Genomic DNA, 21273 nt, shown 5'->3' with positions numbered 1-21273 from the left:
TTAATCATTCCATAATACACATGACAAGTCATTTACAAGGCTATTAAAATAAATTTTATCTCTATAGTAAACTCTACCATATATTAATTTTAATTTATTGTAGCATGTTAACTATGTATTCACCTGGTTAACTTTTTTTTGAGACTTAACTTTTTTAGAGTGTTTTAGGTTCACAGCAAAATTAAAAGGAAAGTACAGAGATTTTTCATATTACCCGTACCTCTACACATTATTGACATCCTCCACCACAGTGGTAAATTTGTTATGATTAATGAACCTGCATTGACACATCATAATCACCCAAAATCCATGCTTTAGAGTTCATTCTTGGTATACATTCTGAGTTTGGACAAATGTATCATGACATGTATTCACCATTATAGCATCATACCAAGTATTTTCACAGCCCTAAAAATCCTCTATGCTCCATCTGTTAACCCCTTCAAGCTGCCCAACCCTTGGCAATGACTCATCTGTTTACTCTCTCCTTAGTTTTGTATTTTCCAGAATTCTGTATACTCGGAATCATACCATATGTAGCCTTTCAGGTTGTCTTTTTTTACTTAGTAATGTACATTTAAGTTTTCTCCATGTCTTTTCATGGCTTGATAGCTCATTTCATTTTAGGACAATAATATTCCATGGTCTGGAGGTACTATAATTTGTTCATTTACTCAGTGAGAGACATCCTTGTTGCTTCCAAGCTTTGACAATGATGAATAAAGTTGCTATAATCACCCCTATGTGGGGTTTTGTGTGCACGTCTCCAACTCCTTTGGGTAAATGCCAAGAAGTACAATTGCTGGATGGTATGGTAAAATTTTATTGAGTTTTGTAAGAAACCACCAAACTGTCTTCCAAAGTAGCTTTACCACTTAGCATTCCCAGGAGCAATGAATGAGAGTTTCTGTTGTTCCACATCATCACCAACATTTGGTGGTGTCAGTGTTCTGGATTTTGGCTACTCTACTAGAAATTTGCATTTCTCTGATGACATATGATGTGAAGCCATCTTTCCATATCCTTATTTGCAATATGTATATCTTCTTTGGTGAGGTGTCAAGGTCTTTGGCTTATATTAAAAAATCTATTTGTTTGTTGTCTTATTGTTGAATTTTAGAGTTCTTTGTATTTTTTGGATTATAGTGTATTATCAGATATGTCTTCTGCAAATATCTTCTCCCAGTCTGACTTGACTTCTCATTCTCTTGATATTGTCTTTCTCAGATAAGTCTTTTTTAAATTGAAGTATAATTAACATACATTGTTATATTAGTTTCAGGTGTACAATACACTAATTCAACAATACATTACTCAGTGCTCACAACAATAAGTATAGTCACCATCTGTCACTATGCAGTGTTATTACAATATTATTGACAATATTCCCAATGTTGTATTTTTCATCTTCATGGCTTATTTATCTCAAATGGAAGTTTGTACCTCTAATCCTCTTCACCTATTTCATCCATGCTACTTCTGTCTCCTACTACCTCCCTCTCCTCCAGCAACTACCAGTTTGTTCTCTGTATTTAAGAGTTTGATTTTTTTGATTCTTTGTTTTTAAGATTCCACATACAAATGAAATCATATGGTATTTGTCTTTCTCTGTCTGACTTATTTCACTTAGTATAATACCCTCTGGGTCTACTCATATTGTTGCAAATGGTACGATTTCATTCATATTTATGGCTGAATAGTATTCTATTGTTATATATACTACATCTTTATCCATTCATCTGCCAGTGCACACTGGGGTTGCTTCCATATCTTGGCTATTGTCAATGATACTGCAATAAGCACAGGGGTACATATATCTTCTTGAATTAGTGTTTTTGTTTTCTTTGAGTATATACACAGTAGTGAGATTACTAAATCATATGGTATTTCTATTTTCAATTTTTTGAGGATACTTCATACTATTTTCCACAGTGATTGCACCAATTTACATTCCCACTAATAGTGCACAAGGATTCCTTTTGCTCTACATCCTCCCCAACATGTTATTTCTTATATTTTCTATTCTAGCTATTTGGACAAGTATAAAGTGATTTTTCATTATGGTTTTGATTTGCATTTCTCTAATTATTAGTGATGCTGAGCATCTTCTCATGTGTCTACTGGATAATTGTGTGTCTTTGGAAAAATGTCTATTCAAATCTTTCGCCCATTTTTTAAATTTATTGATTTTTTTTGGTGTGGAATTGTGTAAGTTCATTATATATTTTATATATTATCCCCTTATCAGATATATCATTTGCAAATATCTTCTCCCATTCAGTACACTGCCTTTTCATTTTTTATTATTTCCTTTGCTGTGCAAAAGCTTTTTATTTTGGTATAGCCCTAATAATTTTATTTTGCTTTTGCTTCCCTTGCATCAGAAGATATATCTAGAAAAGTTGCTATGGCCAATGTTTTCTTCTAGGATTGTTATGGTTTCAGGTCCACATTTAGGTCTTTAATCCATTTTATTTTTGTGTATAACTAAGAAAGTGGTCTAGTTTCATTCTTTTGCATGAAGCTGTCCAGTTTTATTGTTTTTTCAGAGCAGAAGTTTCTTTCTTGGATCATGTCTTTGGTGTTGTATCTAAATTAATGAACTTTTGGGGACGCCTGGGTAGCATAGCAGTTGACTGTCTACTTTCGGCTCAGGGCGTGATCCCAGGATCCAGGATCAAATCCCACATCGGGCTCGCTTGCAAGGAGCCTGCTTCTCCCTCTGCCTATGTCTCTGCCTCTCTCTTGGTCTGTATCTCATGAATAAATAAATAAATCTTAAAAAAATAAAATTAATTAACTTTTTATACTTTTACAAAATGTGTCTGAAATCTGAAAATAAACCTACATTGAGATGCAAATGTTGGACAGTGAGTTAGACATTCACTAAGGAAGTAGAGAAATGTGCAAAGTAAACAGGACATAAAACAGTCTCCACTATTGCTCCATCAATGCATGCCAGAGACTGGGCTTAAGCTTGGGCTGGATAGCTCACTTACTCAGGGCTGGCATCTAGAGCTAGAATGAAGAAAAGTTGCTTACAGACAGAGGAATAATTAACTTGAGGGTCAGGGAACTACTCAACATGCCATCCCCAAAGTAATTCTTCTTGGAAGATAGTTTGATTTGCCTCATTCTTTAAAGTGATAAATTTCCAACTGTTATAAATTCTAGTCTCAAGTGTGAAGACAATCAAAAAAAGGTAATCATAGGAGAAAATAAAGGCAAATACTTGAAAGCTGTTGATAAATATACCTCTTAGAGCTTAAAAGCATCAAAATCACTTAAAATAGCAAAAATTGAATAATAAGTATTTGTGGATGCACAATTGTTTATTATAAGTAGAGTAATTCAATCAAAAAGATTTCTCTGTCAAGCACCACAAATTGTTACATTTTTCAACAACACTGGAAGAATCTAGCATGTCACCACATTGCTATTACCTTGTTACCTTGTAAAAAATGGCAGTTAACCTGAGAGGCAGATAGTCCAAGCTGAGCCTTTGAAAACCTATTTAGCATAGACAATGACCCTAAAAGCACATACCTCATGGGATCTCCTATGAAGATAGGTTACCACCCATCTATCTTTCCACAACCTCTTGTTCGTTTCCCAGAATTAGATGTCTCTCATTTTCTGTCACCCTCTCTGATATTTTCCACTCATTTTCTCTCCATTCCCCTATAATCCCTTTCACTATTTTTATATTCCCCAAATGAATGAGACCATATAATGTTTGTCCTTCTCCGTTGACTCACTTCACTCAGCATAATACCCTCCAGTTCCATCCACGTTGAAGCAAATGGTGGGTATTTGTCATTTCTAATGGCTGAGGAATATTCCACTGTATACATAGATCACATCTTCTTTATCCATTCATCTTTTGATGGACACCGAGGCTCCTTCCACTGTTTGGCTATTGTGGACATTGCTGCTATAAACATTGGGGTGCAGGTGTCCTGTCATTTCCCTGCATCTGTTCTTTGGGATAACACCCAGTAGTAATTGCTGGGTCATAGGGTAGCTCAATTTTTAACTCTTTGTGGAAGCTCCACACAGTTTTCCAGGGTGACTGCATCAGTTCACATTCCCACCAATAATGCATGAGGGTTCCCCTTTCTTCACATCCTCACTGACATTTGTTGTTTCCTGTCTTATTAATTTTCACCATTCTCACTGGTGTGAGGTGGGATCTCATTGTGGCTTTAACGTGTATTTCCCTGATGGCAAGTGATGTGGAGCATTTTCTCATGTGTTTGTTGGCTATGTCTATGTCTTCTTTGGTGAAATTTCTGTTCATGTCTTTTTCCCATTTCATGATTGGATTGTTTGTTTCTTTGCTGTTGAGTTTAATAAGTTCTTTATAGATCTTGGTTACTAGCCCTTTCCCTAATACGTCATTTGCAAATATCTTCTCCCATTCTGTAGGTTGTCTTTTAGTTTTGTTGGCTGTTTCTTTTGCTGTGAAGAAGATTTTTATCTTGATTAAGACCCAATAGTTCATTTTTGCTTTTGTTTCCCTTGCCCTCATAGATGTATCTTGCAAGAGACTGCTGTGGCCAAGCTCAAAAAAGGTGTTGCCTGTGTTCTGCTCTAGGATTCTGATGGATTCTTGTCTAACATCTTGAAAGATCTTGTCTATATCTTTCACCCATTTTGAGTTTATCTTAGTGTATGGTATACGAGAATGGTCTAGTTTCATTCTTCTGCATGTGGCAATCCAATTTTCCCAGCACCATTTATTGAAGAGACTGTCCTTTTTCCAGTGGAAAGACTTTCCTGCTTTATCCAATACTAGTTGACCATAGAGTTGAGGGTTATCTATTCTGTTCCAATGATCTATGTGTCTCTTTTTGTGCCAGTACCACACTGTCTTGATGATCACAGGTTTGTAGTACAATTTGAAATCTGGCATTGTGATGCCCCCAGCTCTGGTTTTCTTTTTCAATATTTTCTTCTTTATTCAGGGTCTTTTCTGATTCCACACAAATCTTAAGATGATCTGTTCCAACTCTGAAGAAAGCCCATGTATTTTGATAGGGATTGCATTGAACGTGTAAATTGCCCTGGGCACCATAGACATTTTCACAATATGAATTCTTCCAATCCATGAGCATGGACTATTTTTCCATCTTTTTGTGTCTTCCTCAATTTCTTTCAGAAGTGTTCCATAGGTTTTAGGGTATAGATCCTTTACCTGTTTGGTTAGGTTTATTCCTAGGTATCTTATGCTTTTGGGTGCAATTGTAAATGGGATCGACTCCTTAATTTCTCTTTCTTCAGTCTCATTTTTAGTGTATAGAAATGCCGCTGATTTCTGGGCTTAATTTTGTATCCTGCCACATTGTCAAATTCTGAGTTCTAGCAATCTTGGGGTGGAGTCTTTTGAGTTTTCTACGTACAGTATCATGTCATCTGCAAAGAGGGAGAGCTTGACTTCTTTGCCAATTTGAATGCCTTTTACTTATTTTTCTTGTCTGATTGCTGAGGCTAGGATATCTAGTACTATGTTGAATAGCAGTGGTGAGAATGGACCTCCATGTCATGTTCCTGATCTTAGGGGAAAGGCTCTCATATTTTCCCCATTGAGAATGATATTTGCTTGGACTTTTCATAGATGGCTTTTAAGATGCTGAGGAATGTTCCCTCTATCCCTACACTCTGAAGAGTTTTGATCAGGAATGAATACTGTATTTTGTCAAATGCTTCCTCTGCATCTATTGAGAGGATCATATGGTTCTTGTTTTTTTCTCTTGTTGATGTGATCTATCACGTTGATTGTTTTACCAGTGTTGAACCAATCTTGCATCCCAGGGATAAATCCCACTTGGTCATGGTGAATAATCTTCTTAATGTACTTTGGATCCTATTGGCTAGTATCTTGTTGAGAATTTTTGCATCCATGTTCATCAGGGATATTGGTCTATAATTCTCCTTTTTGGTGGGGTCTGTGTCTGGTTTTGGAATTAAGGTGATGCTGACCTCATAAAATGAGTTTGGAAGTATTCCATCCCTTTCTAGCATTCGGAACAGCTTTAGTAGAATAGGTATTCTTTCTTCCTTAAACGTTTGATAGAATTCCCCTGGGAAGCCATCTGGCCCTGGACTTTTGTGTCTTGGGAGGTTTTTGATGACTGCTTTAATTTCTTCCCTCATTATTGGACTGTTCAGGTTTTCTATTTCTTCCTGTTCCAGTTTTGGTAGTTTGTGGTTTTCCAGAAATGCGACCATTTCTTCGCGATTGCCTAATTTATTGACGTATAGCTGCTCATAATACGTTTTTAAAATTATTTGTATTTCCTTGGTGTTGGTTGTGATCTCTCCTCTTTCATTCATGAGTTTATTAACTTGAGTCTTTTCTCTTTTGTTTTTAATAGGGCTGGCTAATGGTTTCTCTATCTTATTAATTCTTTCAAAGAACCTGGTTTTGTTGATCTGTTCTACAGTTCTTCTGGTCTCTATTTCATGGAGTTCTGCTTGAATCATTATTATCTCTCTTCTTCTGCTTGGTGTAGGTTTTATTTGCTATTCTTTCTCCAGTTCCTTTAGGTGCAAGGTGAGCTTGTGTATTTGAGTTTTTCCCAATTTTTTGAGAGATTCTTGTATTGCTATGTATTTCCCTCTTAGGACTGCTTTTGCTGTATCCCAAAGATTTTGAATAGTTGTATCTTCATTTTCATTCTTTTCCATGAATCTTTTGAATTCTTCTCTAATTTCCTGGTTGACCCATTAATCTTTTAGTAGGATGCTCTTTTTAAAAAATATTTTATTTATTTATTCATGAGAGATGCGGGGGGGCAGAAACACAGGCAGAGGGAGAAGCAGGCTCCATGCAGGAAGCCTGACATGGGACTCGATCCCGGGTCCCCAGGATTAGGCCCTGGACTGAAGGCAGAACTAAACTGCTGAGCCACCCAGGCTGCCTTGTAGGATGCTCTTTAACCTCCATCTGTTTTTCTTCCAAATTTCTTCTTGTGATTGAGTTCAAGTTTCAAAGCATTATGGTCTGAAAATATGCAGGGGACAATCCCTGTCTTTTGGTATCAGTTGAAACATGATTTGTGACCCAGTATATGGTCTACTCTGGAGAAAGTTCCATGCACTTGAGAATATGTATTCAGTTGTGTTTGGATGCAAAGTTCTGTATATATCTGTGAAATCCATCTGGTCCAGTGTATCATTTAAAGCCCTTGTTTCTTTGGTGATGTTGTGCTTAGAGGATCTGTTATTTGCAGAGAGTGCTGTGTTGAAGTCTCCCACTATTAATGTATTATTATGTAAGTATGTCTTTACTTTGGTTATTAATTAATTGATATACTTGGCAGCTCCCACATTAGGGGCATATATGTTCATGATTGTTAGGTCCTCTTGTTGGATAGATCCTTTAAGTATGATATAATGTCCCTCTTCATCTCTTACCATAGTCTTTGAGATAAGCTTTATCTGATATGAGGATTGCCACCTCAGCTTTCTTTTGAGGACCATTTGAATGGTAAATGGTTCTCCAACCTTTCATTTTCAGGCTTGAAGTGTCCTTAGGTCTAAAATGATTCTTTTGTAGACAGGAAATAGATGGGTCTTGCTCTTTATCCAGTCTGAAACCCCACATCTTTTGATGGGATCATTTAGCCCATTCACGTTCTGAGTTACTATTGAAAGATATGAATTTAGTGTCCTCGTAATACCTATTCAGTCCCTGTTTTTGTGGATTATTTCTTTGGGCTTCCTCTTTCTTTTACAGGGTTCCTCTTAATATTTCTTGCATAGCCGGTTTGGTAGTCACATATTCTTTCAGTTTCTGCCTATATTGGAAGCTCTTTATCTCTCCTGCTATTCTGAATGAGAGCCTTGCTGGATAAAGTATTCTTGGCTGCATGTTCTTCTCCTTTAGGACCCTGAATATATTCTGCCAGGTCTTTCTGGCCTGCCAGGTCTCTGTGGAGAGGTCTGCTGTTGATCTAATATTTTTCCCCATATAAGTTAGGGATCTCTTGTCTCTTGCTGCTTTAAGGATTTTCTCTTTATCTTTGGAATTTGCAAGTTTCACTATTAAATGTTGAGGTGTTGAACGTTTTTTATTGATTTGGCGGGGGGGGGGGAACCTCTCTATCTCCTGGATCTGAATGCCTGTTTCCCCCCCCCCCAAATTAGGGAAGTTCTCAGCTATGATTTGTTCAAATATGCTTTCTGACTCTCTGCCCCTCTCAGCACTCTCTGGAACTCCAATTATATGTGAATTTTTCCTTCTGAAGCTATCATTTATTTCCCTTAACTTTTCCTCATGGTCTTTTAATTGGTTTTGTTCTCTTTTTTTCCCCAGCCCCTTCCTTGCCATCAACTTGTCTTCTATTATGTCACTCACTCTTCCACCTCATTAGCCCTCGTCATTAGGACCTCCAGTTTGGATTGCATCTCATTTAATTGATTTTTAGTTTCAGCCTGATTAGATCTAAATCCTGAAGTCATGAAATCTCTTGAATCTTTTATGCTTTATTCCAGAGCCACCAAGTAGCTTTATAATTGTGCTTCTGAATTGGCTTTCTGACATCAAATTGTAATCCAAATTCTGTAATTATGTGGCAAAGAATAGTGTTTCTGATTCTTTATTTTGTGTTGAGTTCTTCCTTCTAGTCATTTTGCTCAATGCAGAATGGTGTGTGAGTGGGCTGAGTCAAGAATATCAACCAAGACCTAAGTAAATTTCACCCTAGATAATTCTTGCTAGAAGCGAATACCCTTCTCTCTGTAGTAATTTTGGCTGTTCTCTTTAAGTCTCAGGTCGAATTCGTAGGTGTTCAGGATGATTTGAAAGTTACCTAGGTAAATTGGTGGGACCAGGTGGGATGAGGACTCCTACTCCTCCATCATCTTCAAACATTTCCCCCAAATTATTTAAATTTTAACATCAAATAGCAAATGGTAGAAAAGTATGTATCAACATTTTTAGCCAAAATAATAAATGCTTCAAAAAGAACTTTTTCCAATTTAGTTTTAGGTCATGCTTGTTGACAAGGATATAATGTAGAAGAAAGAGCATTGAACCATATGTTGGTGGAATAACTTGCTGTACAGCAACAAACTCAATGCAGTGGCTCATTTTGAAACTAAATTCCATGTAGACCATGAGATAGGAAGTAGAGTCTCAAATCCACTGAGAACTATAGATGAATATTGCAAACACATCACAGACTACTCATAACACTCTCTTTAGCCAAATCAAGGCCTGTGCAAGCCACAAGCTTTTCATACCAATCTTAAATATTATGGAAACCAACTAAACCACTATTTTTGCAAGGATAAGTGTTTAATGGGTGAAACAGGAGGGACAAATAAGGAATTATGTTTCAAGCTTTTAAAGACCACCAAATAGTTTATTACCTTTCTGCAATTAGATCCAAAATTTGACATTCAGACAACAGTTACCATGCAGACTTATACTCTACTGGAAACAAGGAAACCTTTCCAAGAGTTTCTAGATATAGTACTACTTAGGCCTAGACTTGATTTCCTAAGTCTCCCCAAAACAGTTCTTTATGCCATTAGATAGCAAATCCCAAAGTACAAAAACATTCTACTTGTACATATAATGGATAATTTTATAGATACGAAACTAAGACATCTTGCTTGATAACATTAGAACTAACTTTCAAGAGGACTTTGTGAAAATAAGTAGTTGCATTAGGAAGGCAAGTAATGTCCTTTGTGAGGCCACACATAAAATTTTTAACAATAACTTGATTTCTGTGATAATTTCAGAAAAAAGTACTTATAAATCTAATGTAATAAGAAAGTACTGATACCAAGTACTTAGTAAAATATTTCTGTGAAAAAAAGATTCTAACTTGAAATGCAAAAATGAAATTGTCACCCAAGACAAGAAGTCACAGTTTTAACATTCACATCTATGTTGAAATAATATACATCTTATTATGGTCGTAATGTTTGTGTCCTCCCAAAATCTGCATGCTAAAATCTTAAACCTCAGTATTATAGTGTTAAGACGTGGGGCCTTTGGGAGATGATTAGGTGATGAAAGTGGAACACTCATGAATGGGATTAGTATCTGTGATATTATGATTTATAAGAAATATAAATTTGGTCATCTGAATATGTATCTGGTCTTCATCCATAGTTCCTGGCTCACAGCTCCCAAAAACCCTTGGAATTTCCTTAGTGTTAAGATTGACAAAGGTGTCTTGTTATTAATGAGGTGACTTTTGGACCCCATCTGAGGATGAGGGCTGGTTAACAAAGGAACCAACTATATGAATAAAAGGTTGGAACTTTCATTCTCTGCCCCCACTCCCAACCTTTCCCACCTACAGGGAGGGAGAGGACCTGGAGATAAAATCAATCACCATTGGCCAATGACTCAATCAATCATGACTCTGTAATGAAACCCCCATTAAACCAAAAAGGACAAGGTTTGGAGAGCTTCCAAGTATATGAACAAGAGGAAATTTGGGGCACACCCTGAGAGGGCATAGAAGCTTCATGCCCCTTCTCATACACCTTGTCCTATGCATCTCTTTTATCTGATTGTTTCTGTGTTATATCCTTTTATAAGAAATAAGTGATCAAGTAAGTAAAATGTTTCTCTGAGTTCCGTGAGCCACTCTGCCAAATTAATCAATTCCAAAAAGGGAGTCATAGAAATTTATGATTTCTAGCCAGGTAGTTAGAATGGCAGGTAACTGCCTGGGTTTGTCACAAGCATCAGGGTGATGGGGAGGTGCAGTCTTGTAGGAGTGAACCCTTAATCTGTGGAATCTTCTGATATGTCCAGATAGTGTCAGAATTGAGTTGAATTCTTCAACACTTTGCAGTTGGTTGTGAACCCCCACAACTCCACATGTTGGAAACTGAGTCTCAGAATACCTAATTTAGTGCCCTTAGAAAGAGACTCCAAAGAACTCTCACCCCTTCCTTCATGTGAGGACACCATCAGACAATCATCTATGAACCAAGAAGAGGGACTTCACCAGAAAAAGAATCTGCCTTGATCTTAGACTTCCCAGGCTCCAGAATTGTGAGAAATAAATTTCTATTGTTTAAAGCCACCCAATCTATGCTATTCTTGTTATAGCAGCCCAAATGAACTAAAGCACCTGCACGGTGAAAAAAAAAATTCTTTTGTAAGAAACATTGTAATAGAGGATATTTGCTTATTTCCAAACAACAGAACAGCATAAAAATATAATTTTTTGAAATACCAATTAATTTGTGGCCAAATAGTAGTTCCTGAAACTTCAGGGTGAAAATATTACTGACAACTTTGTAAGCTAATGTAAATATATGATAAATAATTAATAGGCATCATTTATTAATAAGCTGTAAGAGGAATTTACATATTCTTTCTTGAAGAAATTAAAAAAATGGGATACATCTAATTGTGCCCTTTTTATAGATTAGCAAATTGTATATCAAGAGGTAGAAGTTTGCCCAAGATCATACAACCAGTAATTAGAGGGGTCTAGTTTAGAACCCAGGTCTTTCAGACTCCAAAGTCCAGGTGTTTCGTAATATGTGCATCCCAAAGTAACTTTGACTCTTACCATTATAGACAGACCAAGCACCTTACTCTTCTATAATATCAATCTACTGTCAATTTATGTTTCTTGCTAACTCATCTCCTAAACACAAATAAGTCTCTTCATTTAGCTCCAGTCTTATATCATAAATGACCATTGTTTTCTGTCAAAAATTTAAATTATTTGTAATAGTCACAAAATTCTTTATTAATCTATGTTCCCTTTTAGCTTCAAATAAAGATTTTCTTTTCTAGAGGCAAGTCCCCCTCCCCAATCAGTCAGTTTTTATCCAAACTCTGTATTTTTAACAGAATTAACCCCACAAAGTTTTTTTTTCTCTCATCAGCATAGTTTGAGATTATAATTCCTCATTTTATATGCCCTTTCACTAGAAAATAACAGTTAATAATCATATTGCATTTGGATTTTAAGCAGCCTGAATCTAAAAAGCAAAAATCCTCATGTCCTTCCAGGGAGCAGTTCCTCTGAGTCATTCCTGAGAAGGGCTTTGCATCACTGCTTCACTGAAACATAATGATCTTCTGATGCCTCATTCCATCAAAGGAAACATCTTTAATTGGAGAAAGTAGGAGAAAACACAATTGGGCCAAGTTTTCTCAGAGGATCTTAAACTGCTTTTCACAGCTCATTTATAGTTTGTCTCTTCTCCTATCCTTTCCACAACCCTCACAAATATATATGCATGTCACTTTTCTTTTCAGAAATTAGTCATTTATAAAGAAACCAATTATTTTTACCAAAGCAATCCATAATTGCATTTTAAAAGCTGGTGGTGTTATAGACAATGTAATCAAATACAAACACGTGAGAGTTTTAGATCATTTGTCCAGGAAACTGACTGTTAGTGGTCAAGTTGAGCAAATAATTTGATATGCTTCCAGGACTATCAATTGCTCGTCTTTAAAAAAATAAATAAAATCAAGTTCTATATATCAAACCGAATTCCCTAACACAGAATTCAGGCTACAGTCATCTCTCACTGAGAGCAATTCCACATAGCCTAAATCTCCTGCACCCAAAGTCAGCTTTCCACACATGACCTATTACCATTTAAATCATAACATGTCACTCCTATTTTGCCAGTCACACCAAGATTAAAAACCTACCATGGTCTACAGGACTCAAGGTTATGATCTGGTTCCTGGCCACCTCCAAAGCCTCATTTCTGCCTTTTCCTCTCACTTACACTTTTTCACAGCACTAGCCTCCTTGCCAAATTTTTCTTTTTCACTTTTCAAAACACTTTGCTATCCTGGCCTCTTTCATTGCTTGGAATGCACTTCTCTATGATATTTGATTGGCTAGCTCTCTCATTTCATGAAATTATCTGATCAATGTCACCTTTCAGGAAAGAATTTTTTGGATCATTTTCATCATACCCTATCCCCCTATTCTGCATTAGCTTTTATTTCTAGCATTTATCACTAACTGACAAAATACATTTGTGTTTATTACCTTGGACTCTTACATTAGATATACGATCCCATGAGGACAAAGATACTGTGTTTTCACCACTAAAGTCCCAATACCCAGAATGTTGCCAGAAGCACCTACAGGAGTTCAAAAGTATATGCTGAATTCATTAATTAATGGGTGAAAATATTGTATCAGTAAATTTATTTATAAATTAAAATTCCAACTCATGTCTTTTGTTTTGTTTTGTTTTGTTTTCCAACTCATGTCTTAATTCATAATTTTTGATGTCGTTTATTTATGATCTACTTCCTCCTCCTTCTGAAATACTTAAATGCTATCCTTTACCAACTGAATATAAGCCCAGTAAAAATATCAATAAAAGTCTACTGCCCCCTCAGCATTTATCCAAGGGGTGGGTACAAAAACAAACTACAACAATGTGACTCCTTATCCCTGGAACTGAATTGTGGGCCCAAAAACCCCCAACCAAAAATACTTGTAGATGATTGAATCCATTGTTATATCTTGAGACATCCAGGGCTACTCTAGTTCATATCATCTCCAGCATCTAATAGTTCTTCTATTTTGGGAGCTATCCAAAATATTCTTCCATAGGTTTCTCCTCTCTCCCTCACCATTTTTTTCTTTGTTTGTTTTAACCAGAATCAATTTCTATTGGTTACAATTCAAAATCTTAACTAATACACATGACAAGCTTATATTCAATCCAATATGCCTTAGAATAAAAAACTTAACAAAAAGTCTCCCAACTCTTTCTTCTATCTCTCATCTTTCCTTCTCAGTCTGTTCTCCACACATACTTTCCAATTACACAGCATCCTTTAGTTACTCAAACCCCACCTCTCTAGAGACACCTCCCAGACATGCCCTTTCTATTGATTTTAATGTTTCAAAATCATTTATCCTTCCTCCCCTCTAGCACCATTTACTCAAAGCTGCTGAATTAAAGTAGGAGTTAAATAATCAGTATGATTTAGCCAAACCTCACCAAGTAATCAATAATCAATAGCTTCTTTGTTTTTGAGAGAGAGAGCAAGTGCATGCATTCTCCTTCTAAAATACTTCCTCTTCTTAAATGCTATCCCTTACCAATTGAATATAAACCCAGTAAAAATATCAATAAAAGTGTACTGTACTGCCCCCTCAGCATGAGGAGAGTATGTTGGAGGGGAGAGATAGAGTGGGAGAGAGAATTCTCAAGCGGGCTCCATGCTCAGAGTGCAGAACCTGATCCAGGACTTGATCCTATGCCCCTGAGATCATGACTGCAGGCAAAACCAGGAGTCAGGTGCTCAACCGACTGAAGATACCCAGGTACCCCCAAGCCATAGCTTCTTACTCTTACCATGCATATTTGAATTTCTTTAAAAAGAGGCTACTGTTACTCAAAATTTGTTTGTTAAAATTTCAGACAGAATAACAAAGGGAAAAACCTTAGAAAGCATAAGGTAGTTACTTTAAAAAACTCTATTAAATCACAACACTAAAGCAGCCTATCAATCTGATCACAGTTCAGTTAGAGATAAAGGGAGGGCTACAGAGGTGACAACTTATCCATCAATAAACAGATGGAGGCAAAATCTATGATTCATTTCTAACCAATATAACATGACAAAGGTGATGGAATATACATGTCCTTAGTTAGGTTATATAACACGTCATTTTAGCAGAATAGGAGAAGGAGAGACTCTCCCTTGCTGGCTTTTAATATTTAAGCTTCCTTGGTGGGAAGGTCTGAAAGAGGGTGACTCAACAAGGATCTGTGGGCCTTTAGGAGCCTAAATAGGCCCTGACTTAGTCAGAAAGAAAGTAGGGACCTCAGCCCTACAACCACAAGGAGCTAAATTCTGCCAACAATACTTACAAGCTTGGAAGAGAACCTCATGCTCCAGAAAGGAATGTACCTCCATGAATGACTTGGTTGAAGCCTTGCTGAGACATGAGCAGTGGACCCAGCTAAGCCTTGCCCAGAGAGATGATAAATGGATGTTGCTTTAAGCCACTATGTTTATGATAATTTGTTACACAGTGATGGAAAATGAATACACTAGTGTACCAGGGAGACAAGAAGATAAAGAGCATGCCTGTAGAAGAACAAATATAGATTGTGGATTTAGAACATGTAATGCTCTTTTACTGACTAGCTTACCATGTCCAATCCAAAGCACTGAGATGAGGATGAATCAGAAATTTTATGTATAGAAATTAAAGCTTTGTGTGAATATCAAACATAAAAGTGAGTTCCCTTCTCATTCACTCTGCCCTTGTAACTCAGCCCCACTCATTGGCAGCAGTCAAGATCTGCTACCTTCATTTTGAAGAATCATACTTGGCCAATTCTGAGCCACTTAAAGTGAAAGACTGGAGTACTTCAGGATTTGATCTACCTACCCATCCATTGTCTCCATGTGACTGAGAGAGTGGGTTCTGGAAATTGTCACTCTCCCAACATCTATTGTCTAGGGTATTTGGAGATTGGCTGTTAAATGGATTTGGAGATTGGTTGTTAAATGTCTATATAAGGACAAAGCAGTGGATTCTTTGTCAATTCTACCCTGAGTTTGGATAGCCTTCCACCATGGCTCCTGCTTCAATCTATTGCTAACATGGTACTGGGTTTTTATTCATTTGTAGTATCCTTCCTGACTTCAACCTAGATTTACCACTTTGTATTTTAACACCTTTCCAGAGAACCATAGCCACTTCAGCTCCTCTTGCATCTTAGATCCAAACTTTTGTCATCTGGGAAGTGCCACCTCATTATTTTCAGAAAGACAGATTTACCCCATTGAAAATCCTGCAGCTGAGTACAATCTTAAATCAGCAGTGAGTGATTCATTGGTTTCCAGGCAGTTAAAAAATTTAATCCAATGCAATTTTTGTCAACATTATGGTTTAATGGAATGAAAGTGGCTATAGCTCCAGTAACTTTCAGTGTTTTAGTGATTTTCTACCAAAGTATACTTTTAACATAATTACTGAACACATTCTTATTAAATTTTCTATTTCTGCCACTTACCAGTTAATTATACCCCTCTATGGCAGGTAGTTACGATTTCTTTCTCTACAATTCCCTCACACCTACTTTTTTATAAAGGGACTAGCATTTGCCATGTTTATTTTGTTGATGTTGTTATAAGTAAAAGTATCAGAAATCTGACTATTCCCAAATTTCCTGGAAGCCCTGATCATATTTTCTCAAATTTGCAATGACAATATTTTTTCAAGTAGGCTCTGCGCTGGGCATGAACTCAGGACTGTGAGATCAAGACCTGAGCTGAGATCAAGACAAGAATCAGCCACTTATCCAACTGAGTCACCCAGGTACCTCTGCAATGACAATTTTGAAGATGAGTGCTTATAGCATAGAATTCTTGGTGTATTCCTACAAACACTAATGACAGGCTTTTATTTTCTCATTACATACTCTTGGTCTTTCAGGCACAATTTTGGTCTTGACACTCTCTCTTCATTTTGTCTGTGTTGTCAATCCTTATTCCATTATCACATTTTCCCATGGTCATTTCAACTTTAATTTATGCATAAACCCAATATCACCTCTGTAACGAGCCTCCACCTAGATTCAATGCCTCCTTTCTCCTACTTCTCCATTTCCTTGAGGTAGTTGTACCCAATCATAAGCAAAGTCTTCCAAGAAGTTAAAAAGTATATGAGGTAAGTTTATTTTAAAGCCTCCATGATGGGGAAGACAGTTGAAATGCTTAATGAAGAGCTGACAAGTAACCATAAGCTGATGAAATCTTAAACATAATTTTGATTTAACACAATCAGTAAATAATACCTATTTTGCCTGCAACTGAAAATTAAAATGATGTGCCATACTGTATATATTACCAATATATCCATGATATGGCACAAAAATTAAAATGGTGAAGACTGCATTCATCTAGAAAGTATTCAGTATTTCTACCTCTCCTGAATCAAGCTCTAAAGGTAGATTACAATTAAAGCACTTGGCTGCAAGCAACTAATTTATAAAAAAGGGAAGCTTTTCAAAATTATTGTTCAACTATAAGAAGTGATATATTAAAAATACTTACAATTTCTTTAAAATATCCAGGAATTCTACAAATTCCTCTTCAAATCTTTTGGGTTCATATAAAGTAAGGCCACCACGTGCTTTTTTAACATGGATAGCTATATTGTGAGAATCATCACGTTGATCATCATGTTGTTGTTCTTCTACTGTGTCTTCAGTAGGTTTTCTGAACAAAGGAACATAACAGATTATGGTGTTGCATATTGTACAAAAATGACTGACATGAAATCTTTACTGTCAAGAGTAGAAAGGCACTGTTGTGAGATAATTTGGCATTTTAATAATGTATGCCTTTTCAACGCCTTAGGTTTTTTTTTTATCAATCATCAGTTGTGCAGTTAAATATGTCATTCTGTTAAGCCTAAAAAATATTTTCTACATACTAAACTTGATTATATGTATTATAACTGTCTTAAGTAATTGAAACATCTTTTGTAATTAGGTGTACATAATTAAAGAAAATATTCAACGTCAGTGATTAATATCCTTCTCTTTATAGCCATACACTTGTTTTTTGTTTTCTTCACACCAATGATCAAAGTGCTTTTAAGAACTTTTGTTTCAGGGATGCCTGGGTTGCTCAGTGGTTTGAGGTTCTGCCTTTGGTTCTGGAGTGATCCTCGAGTTCCGGGATTGAGTCCCACATCGGGCTCCCTGCCTGGAGCCTGCTTCTCTCTCTGCCTATGTCTCTGCCTCTCTCTGTGTGTCTCTCATGAATAAATAAATAAAAATAAATAAAAGTTTTTGTTTCCAACTGGTAAATTATGAACATCTTGAAAGCATACATTGTTCTTTATTCTTCTGCTAATCGTATGTTATACACCCAAGTCCCCAGGAGATGTATGAAAGAATGGCAATTCCCCGTTCATTTTTCTAGCTCCAATCATTCTTATTAAGAAGTCACTAAAAACCTAAGAACAAAAACTAACAAATGCTGTCTATTCTTAAAAAAAAAAAAATTGTGGAGGAGATGATATAAGCCCAAATGATCATAGATCATATATTACAAAAATATAAAAATCATACTTAAATATAAGATAAACATTATGTGGAATAATAATACTAAATAATCACATTAACATCTAACACATACTTGAGTTTTCATGCTAGCTGTTCTGCTTAATATTATATACACACTCATTAATATTAACTATATGAAATAAGCAATAATATCCTCCATTGATAAGATAAGGAAGTTTCAGGTTAAAGAGTTTATATAATTTGTCTTACCACTAATAGCTAGTAAATCTGGAGTTTCTGCACTCTCTAAAGTTTGCAGATGTTAAAGCTTAGTAGTAAAGCTTACTTATTTGATGTATACAGAAAAAAGATAGCTTCGCATAACTTAAAAAGATAAAATTAAAAGCCAAAATCCATTTCCCCTTCTATCACTTTCACAGAACCTCAACCATTCCTTCCAGAATTAGAACCCCACTTAAGACTCTATCCCTAGTTACTCTCATAAATTGTCTAAGCAGAGTAAAACTCAGCAATGATAAGAAATCAGGTATAAAGCGATTGGTTTTCCCCTACGTAGCCTGGATGCTGAAATGCAAATGGAATAAATTTCTTATATTCTGGAGAAGAAAGGTCCACGGACTGGAGGGAAAGGATGAGGTTATGGCAGGCTTTGTGGCAGGAATATGGAAGGTAAGTCCCAATTAGACCTACTATTCTTTGGGCCAAACTTCATCATATTTACCTAAGGAAGGGGACTCCTGGATTTCCTACTTTGTGTTGGAAAACTCAAGCCAGCCAACAGATTTAGAATAGTCCTCAGTGACATTTAAGCTTCTTAAAATTTAACCAGGAGATACTGGTTAAAGCATGAAAGCACGAAAAAGCACAAATAATAATAATAATAATAATATAAATAAAAATAAATTAAAAAATTAAAAAATTAAAAAAGGAATGAACAGTTGGTGATCACACACATTACTTGATTAATTGATTAAATTGTGCCCTATGTTCTTCAGGAAGTGGTAGAAATTATCCTCATCATTATCTAGTAAAACTAGCAATAATGCAATATATATAGTCTAAAATATTCAGTCATACAAAATTCAAAACTCATTTTCTGAGAAGTTAATTTTATTAAATCTCAAACCTCTGACCCTGTACATTTCTTTGTGATATTCTGTATGACAAAATGAAAAGTATAGATAAAACATCTTTACAGCATTTCAAAGAGATTTTTGTCTCAAGTAAAAGTGAGTTATTACCTGATTTGTAGGACAAATTATCCACTTTTTTCACTGCATTCCATATTTACTTGAAAGAACAGCCAAAAACCAAACTACAATAATGACTTGGATGTTTAGATATAACTTGGATGTCTGGAATATATTTTCTCAAAAATGAGTGAAGTGCAGTTGTCATTTCCAATATACAGTGTCTGTTGCTTTGGATTAAAGTTCAACCTTTCAAGTAACAATTTGATTTTTGGAAAATTTGCATCCACTTCTATAAACTTGACAGCTTCCTAACACTTAAGACTTTTCTAATGACCAGTGATGATATTAAAGATTGTGATCTTCATATATTGCATAGACGTGTCAACATATGTTAGATCTATCTAAATGTCCACTGTTAACTCAGTGGACCAATGTTGTCTAAATAGCCAGGGTATATTACACAATCATGCATTAGTAAAATAATAGTTTTTGTGCAAAATAATGAGTTTTGTAGCTATCAGTGTTTCTAAATTGGTCATATTAAAAACAAAAAAAGCCTCAGTAAATTCAGGTGATAGGGATTAGCACCACCACCAAGCAAAATAAAATAAAATACATTTAGTATACATTATCTCATTCAATCCTCCAACATCACTGTAGAGTATTATCATCTCCATTTTAGATGACGAGACTTAAGGTTCAAAGTTTTAGGTAATCTTTTGAGGCAACACAATTGCCAAATTGCAGAACTGAAATTCAAATCCAGATCTGATTAGTTCAGAGGTCATCACACACATCACATCACATCACACACATCACATTGTCATCCATGCATTCTTGTATTATAGTTCTTAAGAACTTTTAAAATCAGTTCCCCAAGTCTTTCTGTAACTCTCTCCCCCACTTTTTTGTAAATCCATATAAATTTTACTAGGTAGTAGTTAGAGCCAGAATAATATATGGGATCTTTCATAAGGTGTTTGCTATAGGATTCTTCATTCCTTTTTTTTTTAGAAAGTGAAGTCAGCCTGACTCATAAAAAAATAAATAAATAGCCACTTTAAGTGTACTATGTTAACTCCATTTATTAAGCTTAGCTTAATTACCACTAATGCCAAACCAGGGAAATAATTATGGGTAAATTCCATCCCCAGGATGTAAGTTTGTAAATTGCAAGCTTTGTCTTATGCTGAACAAGAGTGCTGACTTTGTCCTACATATTGCCAACATATCAAAAGTTACAATTGAGGATTCAAAGGCAAGTTCCATTATATACTCTTGACAGCAAACATTGGAATCCTGTCATCTCATATAATATAAGAAAGAATATTTAAGATTAGATGAGGTAAGCAATATTTCCCTAGTTTCTATTAAACAAATGTCTATGCCAAATCCAAAGTCTCCCCTTTTCATTTCCAAAAAGCAATAGAAAACCTAGTTAAATGTGAACAGCTGGACTTAGCATGTATCCTATGGAATAAAACAGCAATACATTTTCCATAATATATGACAAGCCATATGAAAATGGAAGAAAGTCAAATTATCTCTAAAAGTATTTACCTACTAAGGATTAATTGAAATTAAAGAAGCTCAAAGGCTTGAAAAAGTTGGGACATCTCAGACAATTTTAATATAACAATATAGTAACATATATTTATAAAATAATAAATACCATGCTCCATCTTTACTTATAACCTAAATTCCCTCTATTCACAATCCAATTCAACATTTACTAACCGCCAAACCCAAACAAAGAAGCATTTATTGCGTTCATTCTCTCAGTTCCCAGGTGTGAATCATTTTAATTTTTCCATTTTAATCACCCTACTTTTTCCAAACTTTCAACTATAGCCTTTCAAACCATAGAACTGACTCCCTTTGAATCAAGATGCTTTTCCCCCTTAGTTGCAGATGGCCTTTGATGAATGGGACTTATAAGAAAATACATCAGCATTTACAAGACTCCTCCACCTGAATTCATAATTGCACCATGTCCACTACCTATCTCTTAACTGATGGTATCACGTTTTTCCATTATCAGGATATTGGT

General features: G+C 35.7%; 1 protein-coding gene across 16 annotated transcripts in view; it reads right to left on the bottom strand.

The window, feature by feature from the left end:
• The window catches only part of CNBD1 (cyclic nucleotide binding domain containing 1), a 539688-nt gene that overhangs the window by 419896 nt on the left and 98519 nt on the right, over positions 1-21273 (bottom strand). For all 16 annotated transcript variants that reach the window (XR_003130387.3, XM_025433554.3, XM_025433558.3 and 13 more), the window contains one exon: positions 17051-17215. Coding sequence is in view for 15 of the 16 variants with exons in the window: in XM_025433554.3 (XP_025289339.3) it covers positions 17051-17215 (165 nt within the window). In the remaining variant the exon portion in view is untranslated. The remainder of the gene's footprint in view (positions 1-17050; positions 17216-21273) is intronic.

The sequence above is a fragment of the Canis lupus genome, chromosome 29, assembly GCF_003254725.2.
Source record: "Canis lupus dingo isolate Sandy chromosome 29, ASM325472v2, whole genome shotgun sequence".
Lineage (NCBI taxonomy): Eukaryota > Metazoa > Chordata > Mammalia > Carnivora > Canidae > Canis > Canis lupus.
This window is presented reverse-complemented; position numbering and strand designations above follow the sequence as displayed.